This window comes from Arvicanthis niloticus, chromosome 26 (genome assembly GCF_011762505.2).
Source record: "Arvicanthis niloticus isolate mArvNil1 chromosome 26, mArvNil1.pat.X, whole genome shotgun sequence".
Classification (NCBI taxonomy): Eukaryota; Metazoa; Chordata; class Mammalia; order Rodentia; family Muridae; genus Arvicanthis; species Arvicanthis niloticus.
In genome coordinates this window covers 26356600-26374431 of record NC_133434.1, presented here as the reverse complement: position 1 = coordinate 26374431, position 17832 = coordinate 26356600, and the positions used below count along the sequence as shown (strand labels likewise).

At 37.4% G+C, this 17832-nt stretch overlaps 1 protein-coding gene across 6 annotated transcripts in view; it reads left to right on the top strand.

The window, feature by feature from the left end:
• Positions 1–17832, top strand: part of Scaper (S-phase cyclin A associated protein in the ER) — a 325065-nt gene that overhangs the window by 89050 nt on the left and 218183 nt on the right. For 5 of the 6 annotated variants that reach the window (XM_076925321.1, XM_076925318.1, XM_076925323.1 and 2 more), the window contains exons 16-19: positions 10866–11006; positions 13271–13426; positions 14763–14905; positions 17545–17626. In XM_076925321.1, coding sequence (XP_076781436.1) covers positions 10866–11006; positions 13271–13426; positions 14763–14905; positions 17545–17626 — 522 coding nt within the window. Of the gene's footprint in view, positions 1–10865; positions 11007–13270; positions 13427–13639; positions 13656–14762; positions 14906–17544; positions 17627–17832 lie in introns of those variants that run through there. The other variant, XM_076925324.1, reaches the window with a different exon arrangement.

The window sequence follows — 17832 nt, the reverse complement described above, 5'->3', positions numbered from 1 at the left end:
CACATTGCCTCAGGTGACAGTGCAGGCCACTTAGGTCAGTATGGTGCCCAGTGGCAGCACAGCCAGCAGCCCAGACCACAGATATACTCATGGTATTTGATGGTATCATGGGCCATGAACATTAACTGCAATAGTACCTCAGACCCTATTTCGTATGGTGTGTGTGTGTGTGTGTGTGTGTGTGTGTGTGTGTGTGTGTGTGTGATGTGTGATGTGTCTGCAAGGTTAAAGGAGAACTTGTGAGAGTTGGTTCTTTCCTTTGACCACATGGTCCCTGAAATTAAACTCAGGACATCATGCTAGACAAGTGTGCTTCTTCACTGAGCCATCTTGCTGATTCTGCTGTGACTTTTGAGTCTGACTACTTTCTATTTACATAACTTCAAAGACTCTTCTGGTCACCATTGTTGGAGTAGTATTTCCAGATGTAAATACAGTATTAAAGAGGAAACTTTTTTTTGTTTTGTTTTGCACTTTAGAGCTTACTAGAAACCATCTTTTGTGATTTAAATGGATTAACATCTTTAGAGTTTATGTTTCTTTTTTTATTCTAAATGACTTATTTTCCAGGACTGTTAAGACTGAAGTGATGTATATTTGGTATAAGAAGTAAACATTTAATGCATATTATTATCTCAGGGCTGTAACAGTTAGTCAAAGAACAAAATATCATGTCCTATTTGGCCAAATGTGAATTACAGGCCAGTTCTACCTGGATTTGTACTCACCTAGAGTTGAAGCTGACAGTGTAAGTGATTCATCAGGTCTTTGTGCTTCTGTGGTTAGAAGTATCAAAATGGCCCACAGCTAGCTTAACATTTGCTTCTGAGCCCCTCTCTGTCCTGAAGTTCTTTCTTTTCCCACTTCAAGGCCAGCACAGTAGAAAGAGTGCATTTCCCATGGAAAGCACAAGAATTTGTTACAGACCTTCAAGTTACTGTGCTTTTATTAGGAAGGGCCATCAACCAAGTTCTCAAAGAGGTCCTGTATTTTATGATTAACTGAGCCTGTTTTTCTTTTATTCATAGAAAGCATACTAGTTTGTTAATGGGGTTCGGATCAGAGAACATAATTTGTTTAGTATAAAATATGATAATTACTGGCTTGCTAATACTTAAACATGCCCTTGGCTTTTATAACAACAACAACAACAGTAAAAAGATACCGTACTCACCAAAGTGAGTAAGTCGGGGACAAGAAAGGTTTGTATGTTCTTCATCTGGTAACTGAACTAGGAGTAATTAAGAGTTTGAGCTCAGGGTGTGATAAATAAATTGGGTGTGCTACTCAGATGTTTGCTGTCTGTGAGGAGTTAAGTATGATACTGATATGACATGTAGAAACTATAAAGGGGAATACTGAGTGTATTTTTCCTGTTCAATCCAACAAAAAAAAAATCTGGGAGAAAAAGGACAGTGTGATCAAATTAAAGTATTAGTGGAGAAATTCAGCAACAGATTTGATCACTGAAGTACACTGAAGAACCAGGATTCATGATCCTTCTACCTCTGCCCTCTAATTGCTGGTTATAGTTGCGTGTTATCATATCCAGCTAAAGTAAACTCTGTAAAAGAGAAAGGAATGGTATTCACAATGTAAGAAATAAATTAATCTAAGCATTAAAAGTTAAAAATGTATACTGAAAATGGTGAAAGAAAATGAAGACAAATGGAAAAATTTTTAATGTTCATTGATTAGAAGAAATAATCAGTTGCAATGTCATACTACTAGAAGAACCTTCAGATTCTGTGGAATAGCTCATTTTTCTCTGGTTTGAGATTTCTTTTTTTCACAAATTGAAAAAGAAAAAAATGCTAAAATTCAAAAGGAAATATAAAAGAACACAAGTAAAAAAAACTAATCTTGGCTAAGAAAAAAATCCGGAAACATCAGGTTTTCTGATTTCAACTTTATTACACAGGCATATTCATCAAAAATGCTACAATACTTATGCATATATGCATACTTACAATATGCATATATGATTGTGGAGCTAGAGGTAAGTCTGGGCTACCACTGCTACTGAGCTTTTCCAAAATTGCTTTTTAAAGATTTTTTTTTATCTGTGTATGGGTATTTTGCTTGTGTAATGGCCAGAAGAGGGTATTACAGATGATTGTTAGCCACCCTTTGGATTTTGGAAACTAAACTCTGTTCTTCTGGAAGAACATCAAGTGCTCTTAGCCTCATCTCTCCAACCCATCCTACTGATCATTTGTTAAGATCACCAAGAATGCAATAAAGAAAGTGGTGCATTGAAAACTGGATATTGAAAGACAAAAGAAGGATTAAGTAACACTTGTATTCTATAGCACACACAAGAATCAGTGTAATGTCAGGTGGTGGTGGCGCATGCCTTTAATCCCAGCACTTGGGAGGCAGAGGCAGGCGGCTTTCCGAGTTCGAGGCCAGCCTGGTCTACAGAGCGAGTTCCAGGACAGCCAGGGCTACACAGAGAAACCCTGTCTCGAAAAAAAAAAAAAAAAATCAGTGTAACATGGGTTAAATATTTCAAAGACAACTCAGAATTACAGAGCTTTTTAAGACTGCCTAGGGAGAAACATATTGGCATTCATTTTTTGATATCACACTAAGATATAAGCACTGAAAACAAAGCTAGACAAGTGGTGTCACACGAGTTAAACCACTTCTGCATAGCAAAGAGGATAAACTGAAACCAAGAGAACTTACAATTAGCAAAAGATATTTGTAGGGTGATCAGATATGGTATGAATATGCAAAAAACTAGGTCTTGGGACAACTGAATGTCTAGAGCAATAGTAACCTGTACACATTGGTCAAGAGTCTAATTTACTCCTCAAGGGAAATTTGGATGGCTAAAAAAATACTTATAAAGCTGTTGAACTTCTGTAATGATCAGGGAAATGCAAGTTAAACTTCAGTAATATATTCCTTCACACCTGATAGGATGGCCTTTCCCAAAATGACAGAGATTATGTGCTGAATATAGCTGTCTAGAAAATGTAAATTTTAAAAATATATCAATTTTTTGAGAATTTTATATAGTATATTTTGATCACATCTACCCTAAATTTCTCCTTGTTACACTTCCTAGATCCATACCTCCCTGCCGTGTCTCCTTAAATTGCTCAACTTTCTTTTGTTGTCACTGTTACCTTTACCACTGTCACCATCACTCTTCAACTCAGTTTGTGTTGTGCATATATTCTTGGATGTTGTGTCATCCATTGGAGCATGGTACACACACACACACACACACACACACACACACACACACTTTTATATAACAGAGTTCAATGAAAGGATCCACACCCATAAAGTTAACAGATTCTCCCCCCTCTAGAAGCCGCCAACTCTCCTTAGGCCCTCTATTGGGCTGGGGAACTTATGAACCCCTCTCTTCACCCTGCATTAGAGCGTTGATTTGATCTTATAGCAGGTCTTATGCAGGCAGCCACTGTTTCTATGAATTCATGAGTGCAGTGGAGCTTTCATGCCTAGAAGATACTATTTTGCTTTTGCCCTTTTCTGCGTCTGGCTATTACAGTCTTTCCACTTCCTCTTCTATGATGATTGAACACTACTGACACACACTTATCTTCTGCACTGTGACCAGTTGTGAGTTTCTGCATTAACCACTATGTACTGATTGAATTTCTCTGATGAAGTCTGAGAGCTGCACTAATCTGTGGACAGGGTGATGCAAATATAAATAGCAGTTTGCTACTATATTTGTTTAAGGGAATAATAGTGATAGATTCAACCCTGGGGACTGAGAGCCCCACAACTATGGGTTATTGGCTGCAGACATATGTTTTCTCTTGTGAAGAAATACGTTTGAAAGTGTTCACTGTCCTTGGTCAGTGAGAGAATTAGGTAACATCCAATTCGAATAATATCCAGTAGATTCCTATAGAATAATGCCCACCTAGAGAGTTGGAAATTAAAACTACTTAAGAGGTTTTATTATATTCCGGTCAGAGTAGGTGGGATTAAGAGAATCCTGACCACTTGAGATTGGATAACTCTTTGGGGCTCTTCCCTGGAAAAAAATGGTGTTTGTGTTCCGTTCGTTCTCTCTCTCTCTCTCTCTCTCTCTCTCTCTCTCTCTCTCTCTCTCTCTCTCTCTCTCTCTCTCTCTCTCTCTCTCCAGGCATTTATTGCCTGTAGCTCTTCATCTAGGAGTCTTCATCCATGTCAGGTCAGCTGATGGTGTTACTGTGCTAGTATTGTTAATGACTATTGTTGAGATTTAATGAGAACAGCCTCCCTCTCATAAATACAAGATACTTTCTCACAGCAGAAGTCATTAAGTTGAGGGAAAGGGAGTGGGAGGGGGGAGAGAGAGCTAGAGTAACAGAGACAGACACAGAGAGAAAGTAATAACATAAAGTAATAAATAACAAGAAGCCATGAATTTGAGATGGAATGTGATAAACATGGGAAGAGTTGCAGAAGGAAGAGGGAGGGGTAGAAATGATACAAATATAGTTCTTGTGCATGAAATTATCAGAATTAGACTTATTTGAAAAGCCTGGACAACTAAAGCTAATGATGATGTGGGGAACAGAGAATAAACATGTACTTTTAGGGGGAATATAAAATGTAGTCACTGTGGAAGTTAGTGTGGTGGCTCCTCAAAGCACATAGAGATAGATCTAATTTGTGGACACGTCTATAAAGGACTCTGTTTTCTATATGTTTCAGATTCTGTCTGTAAAATAACAAGTATATTATGGCCTGCATGGTGCTTAAATGGGGTATATAAAACATAACTTTGGATAGGATGGATGGATGTTTAATACACGATCACTTGTTTTTTTGTGGCAAACCAAAAATAGACTATCTAGTAGTCTTTGCTCTGGTTTTGAGATGAGACTTTCAGTCACCTGGGGTTTGGAGGAAATTCTGCTAAACTCACTGCTACTGTTCCTAGTTCTAAATTCATGGTTTGCTATTATCTAGAATGCCCAGTTCCTTTCTAGGTGTCCTTCTTATAGTCTGGGTGTCTTCATATTGATCTGGTGGTTTCCCTACAAAGTAATTAGGTTTAAAAGAGAGAACACGTGTCAGCTAATAAGGAAGAAGCAGTACTGTCTTTATATCATCACTTTTTGGTTTGTTTGGATTATAATACTAACACAATTGGGGGAGGACATTATACTACAAAATTAGTAACAATTGACTTTAATTATTGGGAACCATGTAAGTGGCTGATTGCCTCACACATATGACAAAAGAAGCCTTTTAGTACTTGGACAACTAATATGTACAGGTTAAGTGTATTATTTACATTCCTGAAGAATACTGAATACAATAATGCAATAAGGATGGTTATAAAAATGAGTGAGGTAGCATTAGATACTTCGGAATACAGGTGTTAAATTTGCTTCTTCCAGTATTTGCAAGCTTTTTCAGAATACCAAAGTTCTGTAATACTCAGGGCAATAAAATAAAAGAGGTTGATAGACCTCCATAACAGACATGCCAGGTTTCAACACACTAACACAATTATAAAATGTACACTCAATGCAACTTACATTAAATACTGTAGAAGAAACAAAACTAATTTTAACTTGACAATTAAAAGAGCCTTACCACATGTACTAACACTTTTTAAAAATCCAGATCCTATCTCAACTTTATCTCTTGCTAACATAACATCATAGAGAACTGTAACTAACTTCTAAATATATTGAAAAATGTTCAGAACCAGACCTCCAAATGAAGACTGTTATTTCCAATATTGGATTGATTTCTAGACCAGTCCATGATGGAGTCTGAATAACTGGTCACCTTAAAAAAAAATAAAAGAGTCATTATAACTTCTCTTTTTGATTCTTTGTTTCACAGTGTCTAAAAACTTGAGGCACGGCAGCTTGTCCCATCTGGAATATAGGCAAGCAAAGGTGGGTCAGGAACATATGCCCAATACAGTTTCCCAGTCACCATTGTCAGAGCACTCAGTAAGCTCACAGGTCAGCAACATTCTTTGTCCCAGCACCAGCATGTCTCACCCATCACTCTGTCAGCCACCATGCTCCTTCAGCATCCTGCAGAAAACACACACACATGCCCTCTTCCCCATATTAAACAACTGATTGGGATCAGGTCATAGGCCAGTAAGTGGGTCCTTCCCTTTCACCTAGGTATAAGTATACCTAGTTGTAGGGTGCCATAGATACTCAACAGAAAGTTCCTTCGCATCCAAATTTAAAAAAAAAAAAAATTTAAAAAAACATGATTTATACAAATTTGTGGTGTACGGGGATAAGACAGCTATTTTTTTAATCCCTTAGCAAAAAAATGTTACTAATGTGTTGAGTATTCAAGAGGATTTAGATAGGCATTTGGAACAACAGATTGATACTCTTTATCCTCTTCAAATTATTGGAAGGAGGTTCAGAGTTTAAGAGTAAGGAGCCATCTCGAGTGTCAGGTCAAATACCATTAGATTTGTGTTACTTTTAAAATTTACAATGGTAGTCATTATAATTACAAAAATGTTTAAAGATACTTGTAGTGTATTTGGCATAATTCTAACACCTCTCTGGATGTTTTAACTTTGCATAGTGAGCTTATGAATTTAAAGACTGCCGCTCTGCTGATGCAGCAGATACTGCAGATAAAATTACTCATGCCCTGAGATCAGTATTTCTATTTTGGTCAAGCTTCAAGAATGGCATATATACCTTGATCATGCTAGCCCTTTTTGTTCTGGGAATACTTTTATTTCTGCTCATCATGTTAAAGCTTGTCTTTAACAACATCAGCATGTTGGCAGCCAAAGTACATGTCTTAAAACTGAAAATGGACCCCAGACAGAGTTATTAATTTAACAGGCTGGCAAGCCAAGGACAAGTAAGAATCTGCACAGAGCCTTACCAACCTGAGTCAGAAGTACATTGCTTTTGATAATGCATATTCCATGACGGGTAAGGAAGGCATTCTTGTCAGAACAACCTAAGACAGTCGTTAATGAAATCAGTCTTGTTAATGAAATTTAAAAAAAAAGGAGAGGTGGAGAGCCTTTGAGGCTGCTTAGCAAGAATCTGACATGGGCCAAAGACAAAGAAATGGGCTGATTGGCAGGAATATGACCTTGGCCAAGGACAAGGAAGTAGGCTTTAAGCAGGAATCTGACATTAGGCTAGAACAAAGAAGTAATTTCAGGCAGGAATCTAAATTTTAAACTAGAACAAGGAAGTTGGCTTCAGACATGACAATGACTTTGCGCTAGGACAGGGAAGTAGGTTCAGATATTTTGGTCATCTTGATAAGCCCTTAGAAACAGTGATCATGGGACTGTTCACATAATTGTGTTTAAAGCCTTGCTTGTTCTTTGACTATTTGTGTTTATTGTTTGGCTTGTTCTTTGACTATTTGCATCTATTGTAGAGCTAATTCCTCAACCTAGAACTGACCTTAATACTTAGAAGTAATTAAAATGGTATAAAAGCAAAAAGGGGAGGGGGATGGGATAGGGGGTTTCTGGGTGGGTGAAATGGGGAAAGGGGATGACATCTGAAATGTAAATAAAAAAAGTTTGCTAGTGGTGGAAGATAATGTGATCTTTCTTTTGTCTTAAGAGTTTGTCATTTAGAATGGATTGCATATGAAAAGCAATCTATTATTCTGTGGATTTCTCCAAAGTGAATTACTTTATTTTTAGATTATATGTTCTCTATCATAGCCATGTCCTATTTTAAAATAGGAACAAAAAATTATGCAGTGCAGTTTTGCATTAATAATGTGATTTCTTCATGTGAACAATTCAAAGATTGCTGAAATTTTTGTGGAAATTCTCTGGCTTAATTCAGCCTTCCCTGTGAATTTTCTAATTTCGGTAGTAATTCCACTTTCCAATTTTATAATAGGTTCTTATTTTAACATTGTTCTGAGTAAATCTGACCACAGTAACTGTGTGGAACACAGTACAGATATTTACCATTTTATAGGTGTGAAAACTGAGTTTGAGAATACAGGTGGGTTTTAGTGTTACATGAGGAACATGTTTAGAGCTCAATTTTTTTCTTTGTTTATTGGATATTTTATTTATATTTCAGATGTTATCCCCTTAACCCATCCCCTCCCCTGCCCAGGAACCCTGTATCCCATCCCCTCTCCTCCTGCTTCTATGAGGATGTGCCCCCACCTACCCCCACCCTTTAATTCCCCCACACTGGGGCATCCATCCTTCATGGGACCAAGGGCTTCCTCTCCCACCTACGCCCTACAGTTCATATACAGCTGGAGCCATGGGTCCCTTTCTATGTGCTCCCAGGCTGGTGGTTTGTACCCTGGGAGCTCTGGTTGGTTGGTATTGTTGCTCTCCTCATTGGGCCGCAAACACTTTCAGCTCCTTCAGTCTTCTCTCTAACTCCTCCATTGGGAACCCCGTGATCAGTTCAATGGTTAGCTGTGAGCATCCGCCTCTGAATATGTCAGACTCTGGCAGACCTCTAAAGAGACAGCTATATCAGGTTCCTGTCAGTATGTACTTCCTGACATCCACATCAGCGTCTACCTTTGGTGACTACACAAGGGATGGACACCCAGGTGGAATGGTCTCCAGACAGCCCCTCTTTCAGTTTCTGTCCCATACTTTGTCTCCATATTTGCTCTCTTGAGTATTTTGTTACTCCTTCTAAGAAGGACTGAAGAACCCTCACTTGGTCTTTCTTCTTCATGAACTTCATGTGATCTGTGAGTTGAATCTTGAGTATGGAGAGCTTCTGGGCTGATATCCAATTATCAGTGAGTGAATACCATGTGCATTCTTTTGTGATTGGGTTACCTCACTCTGGATGATATTTTCTAGTTCCATCCATTTACCTAAGAATTTCTTGTATTCATTGTTTTTAATAGCTGAGTAATACTCCATTGTGTAAATGTACCACATTGTTTGTATTCATTTTTCTGTTGAAGGACATCTTGGTTCTTTCCAGATTCTAGCTATTATAAATAAGGCTGCTATGAACATAGTGGAGCATGTGTCCTTGTTATTATATGTTGGAGCTTCTTCTGCGTATATGCCCAGGAGTGGTATAGCTGGATCCTCAGGTAATGCTATGTCCAATTTTCTGAGGAACCACCAGACTGATTTGTGGTTTTATGAGTCCCATTTGTCAATTCTTGATCTTAGAGCATAAGCCATTTGTGTTCTGTTCAGGAACTTTTCCCCTGTGCCCAAGTATTCAAGATTCTTCCCATCTTCTCTTCTGTTAGTTTCAGTGTATCTGGTTTTATGTGAAGGTCCTTTATTTACTTGGACTTGAGCTTTGTACAAGGAGATAATTATGGATCGATTTGCATTCTTTTACTTGTTGTCCTCCAGTTGAACCAGCACTATTTGTTGAAAATGCTGTCCTTTTTCCACTGAACAGTTTTATGGAGTTCAAATTTTAAGGAGTGGTTCCTACTATACTAAAATTTCTGCATACTTGTTTATGTTATTCCACATATAATTATGGATTTTAGATAAAATCCAAGTGACATATTCATTGCTCTTTCTATTCATGTACATCTGCCTTCATACTGAATCTAATATCCTGGCGCACTGAATACATTTTTACTTTTTTTTTTTGAAATGTTTAGAATTTAAAGTATTTTTCTTGATTATAGATTGTTTTATTTAAATACTAGACTTAGTAAAGATATCCACCATGTATTAATTTACTTTTTCCATTGCTGTGACAGATGCTGACAAACGAAACTTAAGGTTGGACTTGTTTATTATGGTTCATAGTTTGAGGGTTCACTCTCCATCCTGTTATAGAAGTCATATTAACAGGAGCTGAGGCTGCAGTGTGAAAGAAATTTGTAGTCAGAAAGCAAAGAACTGTTACCATTCAGCTTGCTTTTTCCTTTTTTTGATCTGGGTTGCCATCCCATGAATTGCTGTGGCTCACTTTTGTTTTATTCGTTGCCAGAGTTAACCCAGCCTTTTCCACAGAGGTTTGGCTATTAGGTGCTTGTCGACCAATTCAGGCTGATAATTAATATTAAATATCATACACAGTATTTATTTTGTCTCATGACTCAGTGAAATAATAATCTGTAAATATCTAATGCACTGTCCTAAGAGGTTTATTCATTTAACTAATTCTTCAGTTAGTTATGTACTGTTCCCGCCCCCCTTTGTCAGAAGTGTGATTTTATTAAAACGTACATATATATTTTTTGACAAGTTCATACCTGTATATATCCAGTCTGATTATTGTTTCTCACCTAGTCTATCTCTCTCCTGCCTCTCTACTCCAGTCTCAATATTTCCACATTCACAGCTTTTTTTTTTATGACCTATTAGATTTTACCAGGGCCATCCTTGTGACCATGGATGTGAAACTACTCATGGGAGTCTGGTGGGCTCACTAAATAGGTGCATAACTGAAGACATGATTCCACTTTCAGGCAACAATTCATAGCAAATAGTTCCTCGTGGAGAGGTCGGGTTCCACGATGTCCCCCCATCCATGACTGTTGACAGTCCTAGTGCAAACCTAGTGTAGGTACTAGAGCTGGTATTCCTAACTGTAGTGGCATGTTGTGCCCAGAAGACATCATTTTGCAGCCCTTCTCCCCGTCTTCCAGCTCTTAACGTTTCCTCTTGTGATATTCCTGAGCCTCAGAGGAGGTGATATCAATGTATTGGTTAAGACCAAGTCTTATTTTCTTGTTATATGTATAAGAAAATTGAGATAACAGCTACACTGTTGCCAAGAGTATCCAAGTGGCCAGAGAATCATGGAAACGGGAATTCTGACTATGTAGTTGGTTTTTAATCATTAATCATATTCGTGAATTTTTCGATTTACCCCTTAGTCTTCTGATGAGTTCCTGTATATTCTGATGTGAATGACCTGATAATTTGTCATACGTAGGAGAAAGATGTCCGAAAGTGGAAGGAAGAATTACTGGATCAGCGGCGTAGGATGATGGAGGAGAAATTACTGCATGCTGAGTTTAAACGAGAGGTGCAGCTGCAAGCCATCGTGAAGAAAGCTCAGGAGGAAGAAGCTAAGGTGTGGTGTGTGCTGAATGCTTCATCATGTAACCACGAGCATTTTATAGAGGATAATATTGTAACACGTTTATCCAAGTATTTTATTGAACAATAACAGAAGATTTTACTGGTTTATTTAAAATTCACTAGGTACAATCTCATACTTGTAATAAGCAGGTCTGTTGAGATCTGCTTGACAGAATAAGCTGCACAGCTGTAAAAGACTAAGTTTGATGAGTTTGGTCATGTGTGTATCTCTCCAACTATCAGTGCAGTGAACATTCACAAATTAGCTCAGGAATTCATCTTTTTCTTCAGCTCTATAAATGTGTAGGTTTCTGATCTGCTTTCTCTCACTGTAGATGTTTGAGTTTTCTAGAATATGAATGGATCATATAGAACATACCTATCCTTCTGGCTTCTTTCATTAATTTTTATTTGAATTTTATCTTGTTATATGTACTGATTGTGTCTTCCCTCATCTAGTTACCTATTAGTGAACATCCATTTTCTTCTGGTTTTTGTCTATTCCAATGATAACTGCTGTGAGAATTCATTTATAAAGCTTTTAGATGATGTTTACTTTTGGTTTTAGTTGTTTATTTTTTTGTAAATACCTAGTGTTGGTTGGCTGTCTTACAATAGGCTCATCTTTAACTTTTCTTTTTACATTTATTTATTTTATGTGTATATGTGTATGCATGTATGCTTGCATGTGTGTGTGCATGCTGTAGGATATATGTAGATGTCAAACGTCAAAAGAACTACTGTTGGACTTCGTTCCTTTTCCAACAGATGGCTGTTGTGGTTCAAAGTCAGGTCGTCAGTCTTGGCAGCGAGTATCTTTACCCAGGCAATCATCTTGCTGGCCTCATATCTAACTTTTTAACCATCAGCATATATATTAGATATATAGAACACTGTTTCACTGTTTCATGTTCATGCTTGTAGGTAGTAAACATTAATCAAATCCATTCCTCCTTACCTTTCTTATTCCCTCATTCAATTACCTATTTCTTTTGTAAAAGCCTTCAGTAACACTTTCATGTATCCCAATTATTTTTTGTTCTAGAATCCTTTTATGAGAGAGAACATGTTGTACTTCTTTGATTATTATCATTAATTCATTCAGTCATTCACTTTATATCCCAGCTCACTCCCCCGTTCTTATTTCCTTCCAGTCTCACCCTCCTTGTCCCTCGAGAAGTAGAAGTTCCATTTGGGTACCACCTCACCCTGGGACAGCCAGCTGCAGTAGGACTAAGAGCATCCTCTCCCACTGAGGCCCAACCAGGCAGTCCTGGTAGGGGAAAGGCCCCCATCCCCTGCCATTGCTACTTGTTTTTCTAAGGCTTGTTTGTTTTTAATTTTTTTGTTTTGAAAGGAATGTTTTAATTTATTCCATTGGCTTACAAGAAAAAGCATGAGAGGATAAGATTTTAAATTACTGACAAAATTTGTCTATTTTTATAATTAATGATTTGTCACCTTTGGGATGAACTGTGATATCAAATATTAGGTGTTCATTCTTCATGGGGCCAAGAAACTATGATATATTTTATTCTGAAGTTTGCTTTTAAATATTTCTCTGTGAATTATCTATCTGTTGATTCGAATGATATATAAAAGTTAGTTTTGTTATATGTAGGCCTATCTGTCCCTGTATGCCCAGTAGTGCCCTATTAATTTGTCATATACATTGGCTTATTTCAAGGTAATACTGGCAGGAAAACCTTATTATTTTTCTCTGGGCCTTACTGATGATTTAAATATTCTTAAGTAAAATTATTGTTAAATTTTGTGTATTTATAAGAGTTAAATTGAAGAGTTAGAGAGGTGGCTCAGTAGTTAAGAGTATGTTCTGTTCTTGCAGTGGACCTGAAGTTTGTTACCAGAACTCATGTCAGGAAGCTTATGGGTACCCTGTAACTCCAGCTCTAAGTGCTTTGTAGGCACCTACAGCCATGCATTTGTATATACACTTGAGTATGCACATAGACAGACAGACAGACACACACACACTTTTTACTCTCTTTTAAGAATTAATTTGAGGGAACTGGGGAGACGGCTCAGTGGTTGAGGGTGCTGACTGCTCTTCCAGAGGACCTGGGTTCAAAATTTAGCACCCAGATGGTAGCTCACAACTGTCTGTAACTCCAGGATCTAACAGTGTCACACAGAATACATTCAGGCAAAATACCAATGCACATAAAATGAAAATAAATAAATAATTTTTTAAAAAGAATTAATTTGATTTTGACTTTGTGTTTGTTCTCATTGTAGGTAAATGAGATTGCCTTCATAAATACTCTTGAAGCTCAGAATAAACGTCATGATGTTTTATCAAAACTGAAGGAATATGAGCAGAGACTTAATGAATTGCAAGAAGAGCGTCAGAGAAGACAAGAAGAAAAGCAAGCTCGTGATGAGGCTGTACAGGTAGGGTTCTACTCAGCATCACTGAGCTCGTGATAAGGCTGTCAGGTAGGGTTCTACTCAGCATCACTGAGCTCGTGATGAGGCTGTACAGGTAGGGTTCTACTCAGCATCACTGAGCTCGTGATGAGGCTGTACAGGTAGGGTTCTACTCAACATCACTGAGCTCGTGATGAGGCTGTACAGGTAGGGTTCTACTCAGCATCACTGAGCTCGTGATGAGGCTGTACAGGTAGGGTTCTACTCAGCATCACTGAGCTCGTGATGAGGCTGTCAGGTAGGGTTCTACTCAGCATCACTGAGCACCTTTCCTAGTTCAGGCTTTGAGTCAGGCTGAAGATCCAGAGAAGAGGAAAACTTTGTTTGTCTCTGGTTCTCACAGAAAAAGTGAAATATATATGTGTATATATATACACATACACACAGTGAAATGTGTGTGTGTTGTGTATGTGTGGTGTATGTGGTGTGTGTGTGTGTGCTGGAGTGGCTTATGTAACAATTGCTATCGCCTGAAAGAACAGCCAAGGATCTGTTAGTAGTTGAGGTCATGAGACTGAATGTCTTAGTAGTTGCAGTTTGGTGTTAGAGTCTCAGGGAGCTCCTAGAGAGCTGTTTTCAGCCTGTATTGGAATAGTGAGGATTTAAATAGGTTCTAGTACCACCAGGGAAGGAATGTCTTAGGAACATGACATGAACTTGGCCAATGAGAATGAGGGCAAACAGAAAAAAAGCAAAAGCTTCCTTCTTTGATGTCTTTTTATGTGGGATGCCACCAGAAGATGTGGCCCAGACTAAGATGGGTCTTCCACCTCAAATCAACCAAGAAAAATCTCTCATAGGTGTATCAGTTGCTTGATTGGATCTCAGTTGCTTCATTGGAACTTAGTTAATTTTAGATTAAGTTCCAGTTGACAACCAAGATTAGCCATTACAGTATTTTAAATGGAATTTTTACCTAACTATATTTTCAAGTTATTCCATCCATATTAGTGTATAAGAATACAGTTGGCATATTTTTACAGATTATGATTCTTCAATCTTGATTAAACTTGTTTTCTAACTATGTCATAAGATGTGCATAGAAGTGTGTAAATGTGTGTGTGTATATGTGTGTGTGTTTCTTACGATCTAATACAAGGTCATGTTATAATTTTGTGTAACAATGGTAAATGACATGAAAACCATGTCACTGCTATTTGAATTTTGCTTAAATTCTTAGAAACTATGTACATATAGACAATCCAGGAATAAATAAATGTATATTTGTTGTCAAAGTTATGTCACCTTTGATGGTTTTAATTGTACTCATAATTCTGATAACTTTAATTTTTAACATTAGGAACGTAAGAGAGCCTTGGAGGCAGAACGGCAGGCCCGTGTAGAGGAATTATTGATGAAGAGAAAAGAACAAGAAGCCCGAATTGAGCAACAGAGGCAAGAGAAAGAGAAAGCCCGTGAAGATGCAGCCCGGGAAAGAGCTAGGTACCTAGTTTGTGATCTTGGTTTTAGTCTTGATGAACTGTTTGCCATTAAGCAAACAATTATAGCATGTCTTTACACCAGTGATGTCTTACATATATTGCAGAAATACCACAAGTTTAGGAATGTGCCAGATCTCTAGGATATTTGACAGTGCATTCAGAATGGAGAACTTCTGAAACTTTGTATTGTCTGAGGACGGTATTTGAAGTCTTTTTTTTTTTTTTTTTCATGAAAAAATAAAATTTAACTCTAATGAGTTTCAATGAAAAATAATTGTCTTTCAAGATATTTGCATAAGTAAAGGTTCATCAATTAAAGACCTTTGATTTCTAGATTGTTTCAAACTCTTCGGCTTGTTATTTATAAGTATATATTTAGCTTTGAATATCACATTGCTTTCTTTTACTGGTTTCTAATGAAGTCTTATCACTGAAGAATATACTTTGTATATTTTTATTGCTTTAATATTTGTTGATAATATGTTTATAGCCTTAGATATGCACTGTATTACATACTGTTCTATGTGCCCCTAGGGATGATATTGGTTGGAGTAATCTGTACTTGTCAGCTGCGTGGGTGATAAAGGCTTCTATTCTTCTGTGTGTCTGCTGCTTCCTGTTTAGTCTGTCCAGTTCCCAAGTGTAGTAGCTGAGTGGTATCAGTGTGTATTTTGATTCTGAAGTGTATACATTCTGTTTTCACTGTATCTTACTGAGATAAGTAAGATATTCTTACTTTTATTGTGAAATGCTTCTCTCTGACTCTAAACATATTTCTTGTATAAAGGTCATTTTTTGTTTTCTTACAAATACAACCACAGTTGTCTTGTGCCCTTTTTCTTTCATCCTGTTGTGGTTTTCTCAAACATGTCCTTTACTTTTCTGAAATCTACTTATTTATTTACACTTTGTAATTTATATGTTTATTCCACTTCACTTGATATAACTTTTTAATGAGATAGGGTTTATTGGTGCCAGTTTTAGATCTGTCTTCCCTGTGTTTCAAATCTTTGTCACTTTTACTGTTTTAGCCTTTGCTAAACTAAAACTTGCTCTATGTGTCTGTCTATTTGAGTTTTTGATTTCTTCCTCCAGCAGGGTCTCTCCGGGCAGCTCTGGATGGCTTGGAACTTACTGTATAAAGCAGGCCTTGAACTCAGAGATCTGCCTGCCTTTGTCCCCTGAGTGCTGAAATTTAACACATGCACCACTATCTAATATTGCTTTAGAAGTCTTCATTTTCAGACATTGCCCCCCCCCCCTTTATTCCCCACAGTTTTTCATCCCATTCCTCCTCCCCCCAACCCCTAGTGTTCGAAAGGATGCTCCACTCCCATCCAGCCTCACCCCTCCCAGGGGCCTCAAGGATTAGGTGCATCTTCTCCCACTGAGCCAGACCAAGCTGTCCTCTGCTGTATCTGTGTCTGGGGCCTCAGACCCACCCATGTATGCTGCCTGGTTGATGAGTCAGTGTATGGGAGCTCCCAGGGGTCCAGGTTAATTGAGACTGCTAGCCTTTCTTTGGAGTCGCCCTCCCCTTCAGCTTCTCTAATCCTTCCCCTAATTCAACCATTTTTACTCTCTCTTTCTCTCTTCCTCGCTCTCTTTCTTAACTTACTAGTATGACATTTCCAAATTTTTAGGTAGGGTGTTAGTGCTATGAACTTGCCTCTTAGCAACACTTTCATTGTGTTCCATAAGTTGGGGTATGTTGTATTTTCATTTTTATTTAATTCTGGAAAGTCTTTAATTTCTTTCTTAGTTTCTGCTTTGACCTGTTTTTCACTCAGGAGTGAGTGGTTTATTTTCCATGATATTTTAAGCTTTCTGTTGTTGATACTCAGCTTTATTCTGTGGTGTTCAGTTAGAATATTTGGGTGAAATGTGTGAGTATCTGTTAGGTCCATTTGGTTTATCATGCCCATTAGTTCCAGCATTGCTCTGTTTTGTTCTTCTCTGGATTGACTGTCTGTTGGTGAGAGTGGGGTTAAAGCCTCTCTTTATTAGTGTGTGGGAGTCACTATGTAAGTTAATCTGTTTAATGGTACTTTTATGAACTTCTGTGCCTTTGTGATTGGGGCACAGATAGTAAGAATTGCAATGTCCTCCTGGATTTTTCCGTTGATGTGTATTTAGTGTCCTTCTCATCTCTTTTGATTAGTTTTGGTTTCAAGTATATTTTATTAGATATTAAAATGGCTTTAAGAGCGTGTTTCTTAGGTCCAGTTCCTAGAGTAATGTTCATCATGGTTCCCTCTTCTGTTCTCTTAGCTCATCAGTTTATGCCTTTCCTATTGTTTTCTTGTGATGTTAATAAAACTTTATGAGAAGAAAATATAAATTATGTTTTCAACAATTTGTACTCACAGTTTTAGGCCAGTTTTTGTTCAGAAATTTATTTTCACAGCTAATCATCTATGTTGCTTAACCTCCTCCAAAACCCAGATGAAACAAATCTGTAATCCTTCTCAAATATTTATGAGGCAATATTTGTGAGACATAATATATTTTTAGAATATTTTTTAAATAATTGCCTATTAGAATATATAAGCCTTACATTGAAATTATATTTTTTGGTTTCATGAGATGAGGCATGTTGCGCCAAGCAGCTAAACTTACAGATTTCACTTGTTCTGACAGAGACAGGGAAGAAAGGTTGGCAGCGCTCACAGCAGCTCAGCAAGAAGCTATGGAAGAGCTGCAGAAAAAAATTCAGCTCAAGGTCAGAATAGCATGTTATTTTAATTTGAAATTTTAGAGCTTACAATGGATTAAGGACATTATAAAAGTCTATAAAATAAAAATTGAGTTAATCTGTATTTATAAATTTTAAATAAATGTTTATGATTGAGTTATGACTGGCTTAAATTCAACTGTTTTAAAACTAAGTTTATTATGATAAAATTTATTTTGATATTGTAGAATCAT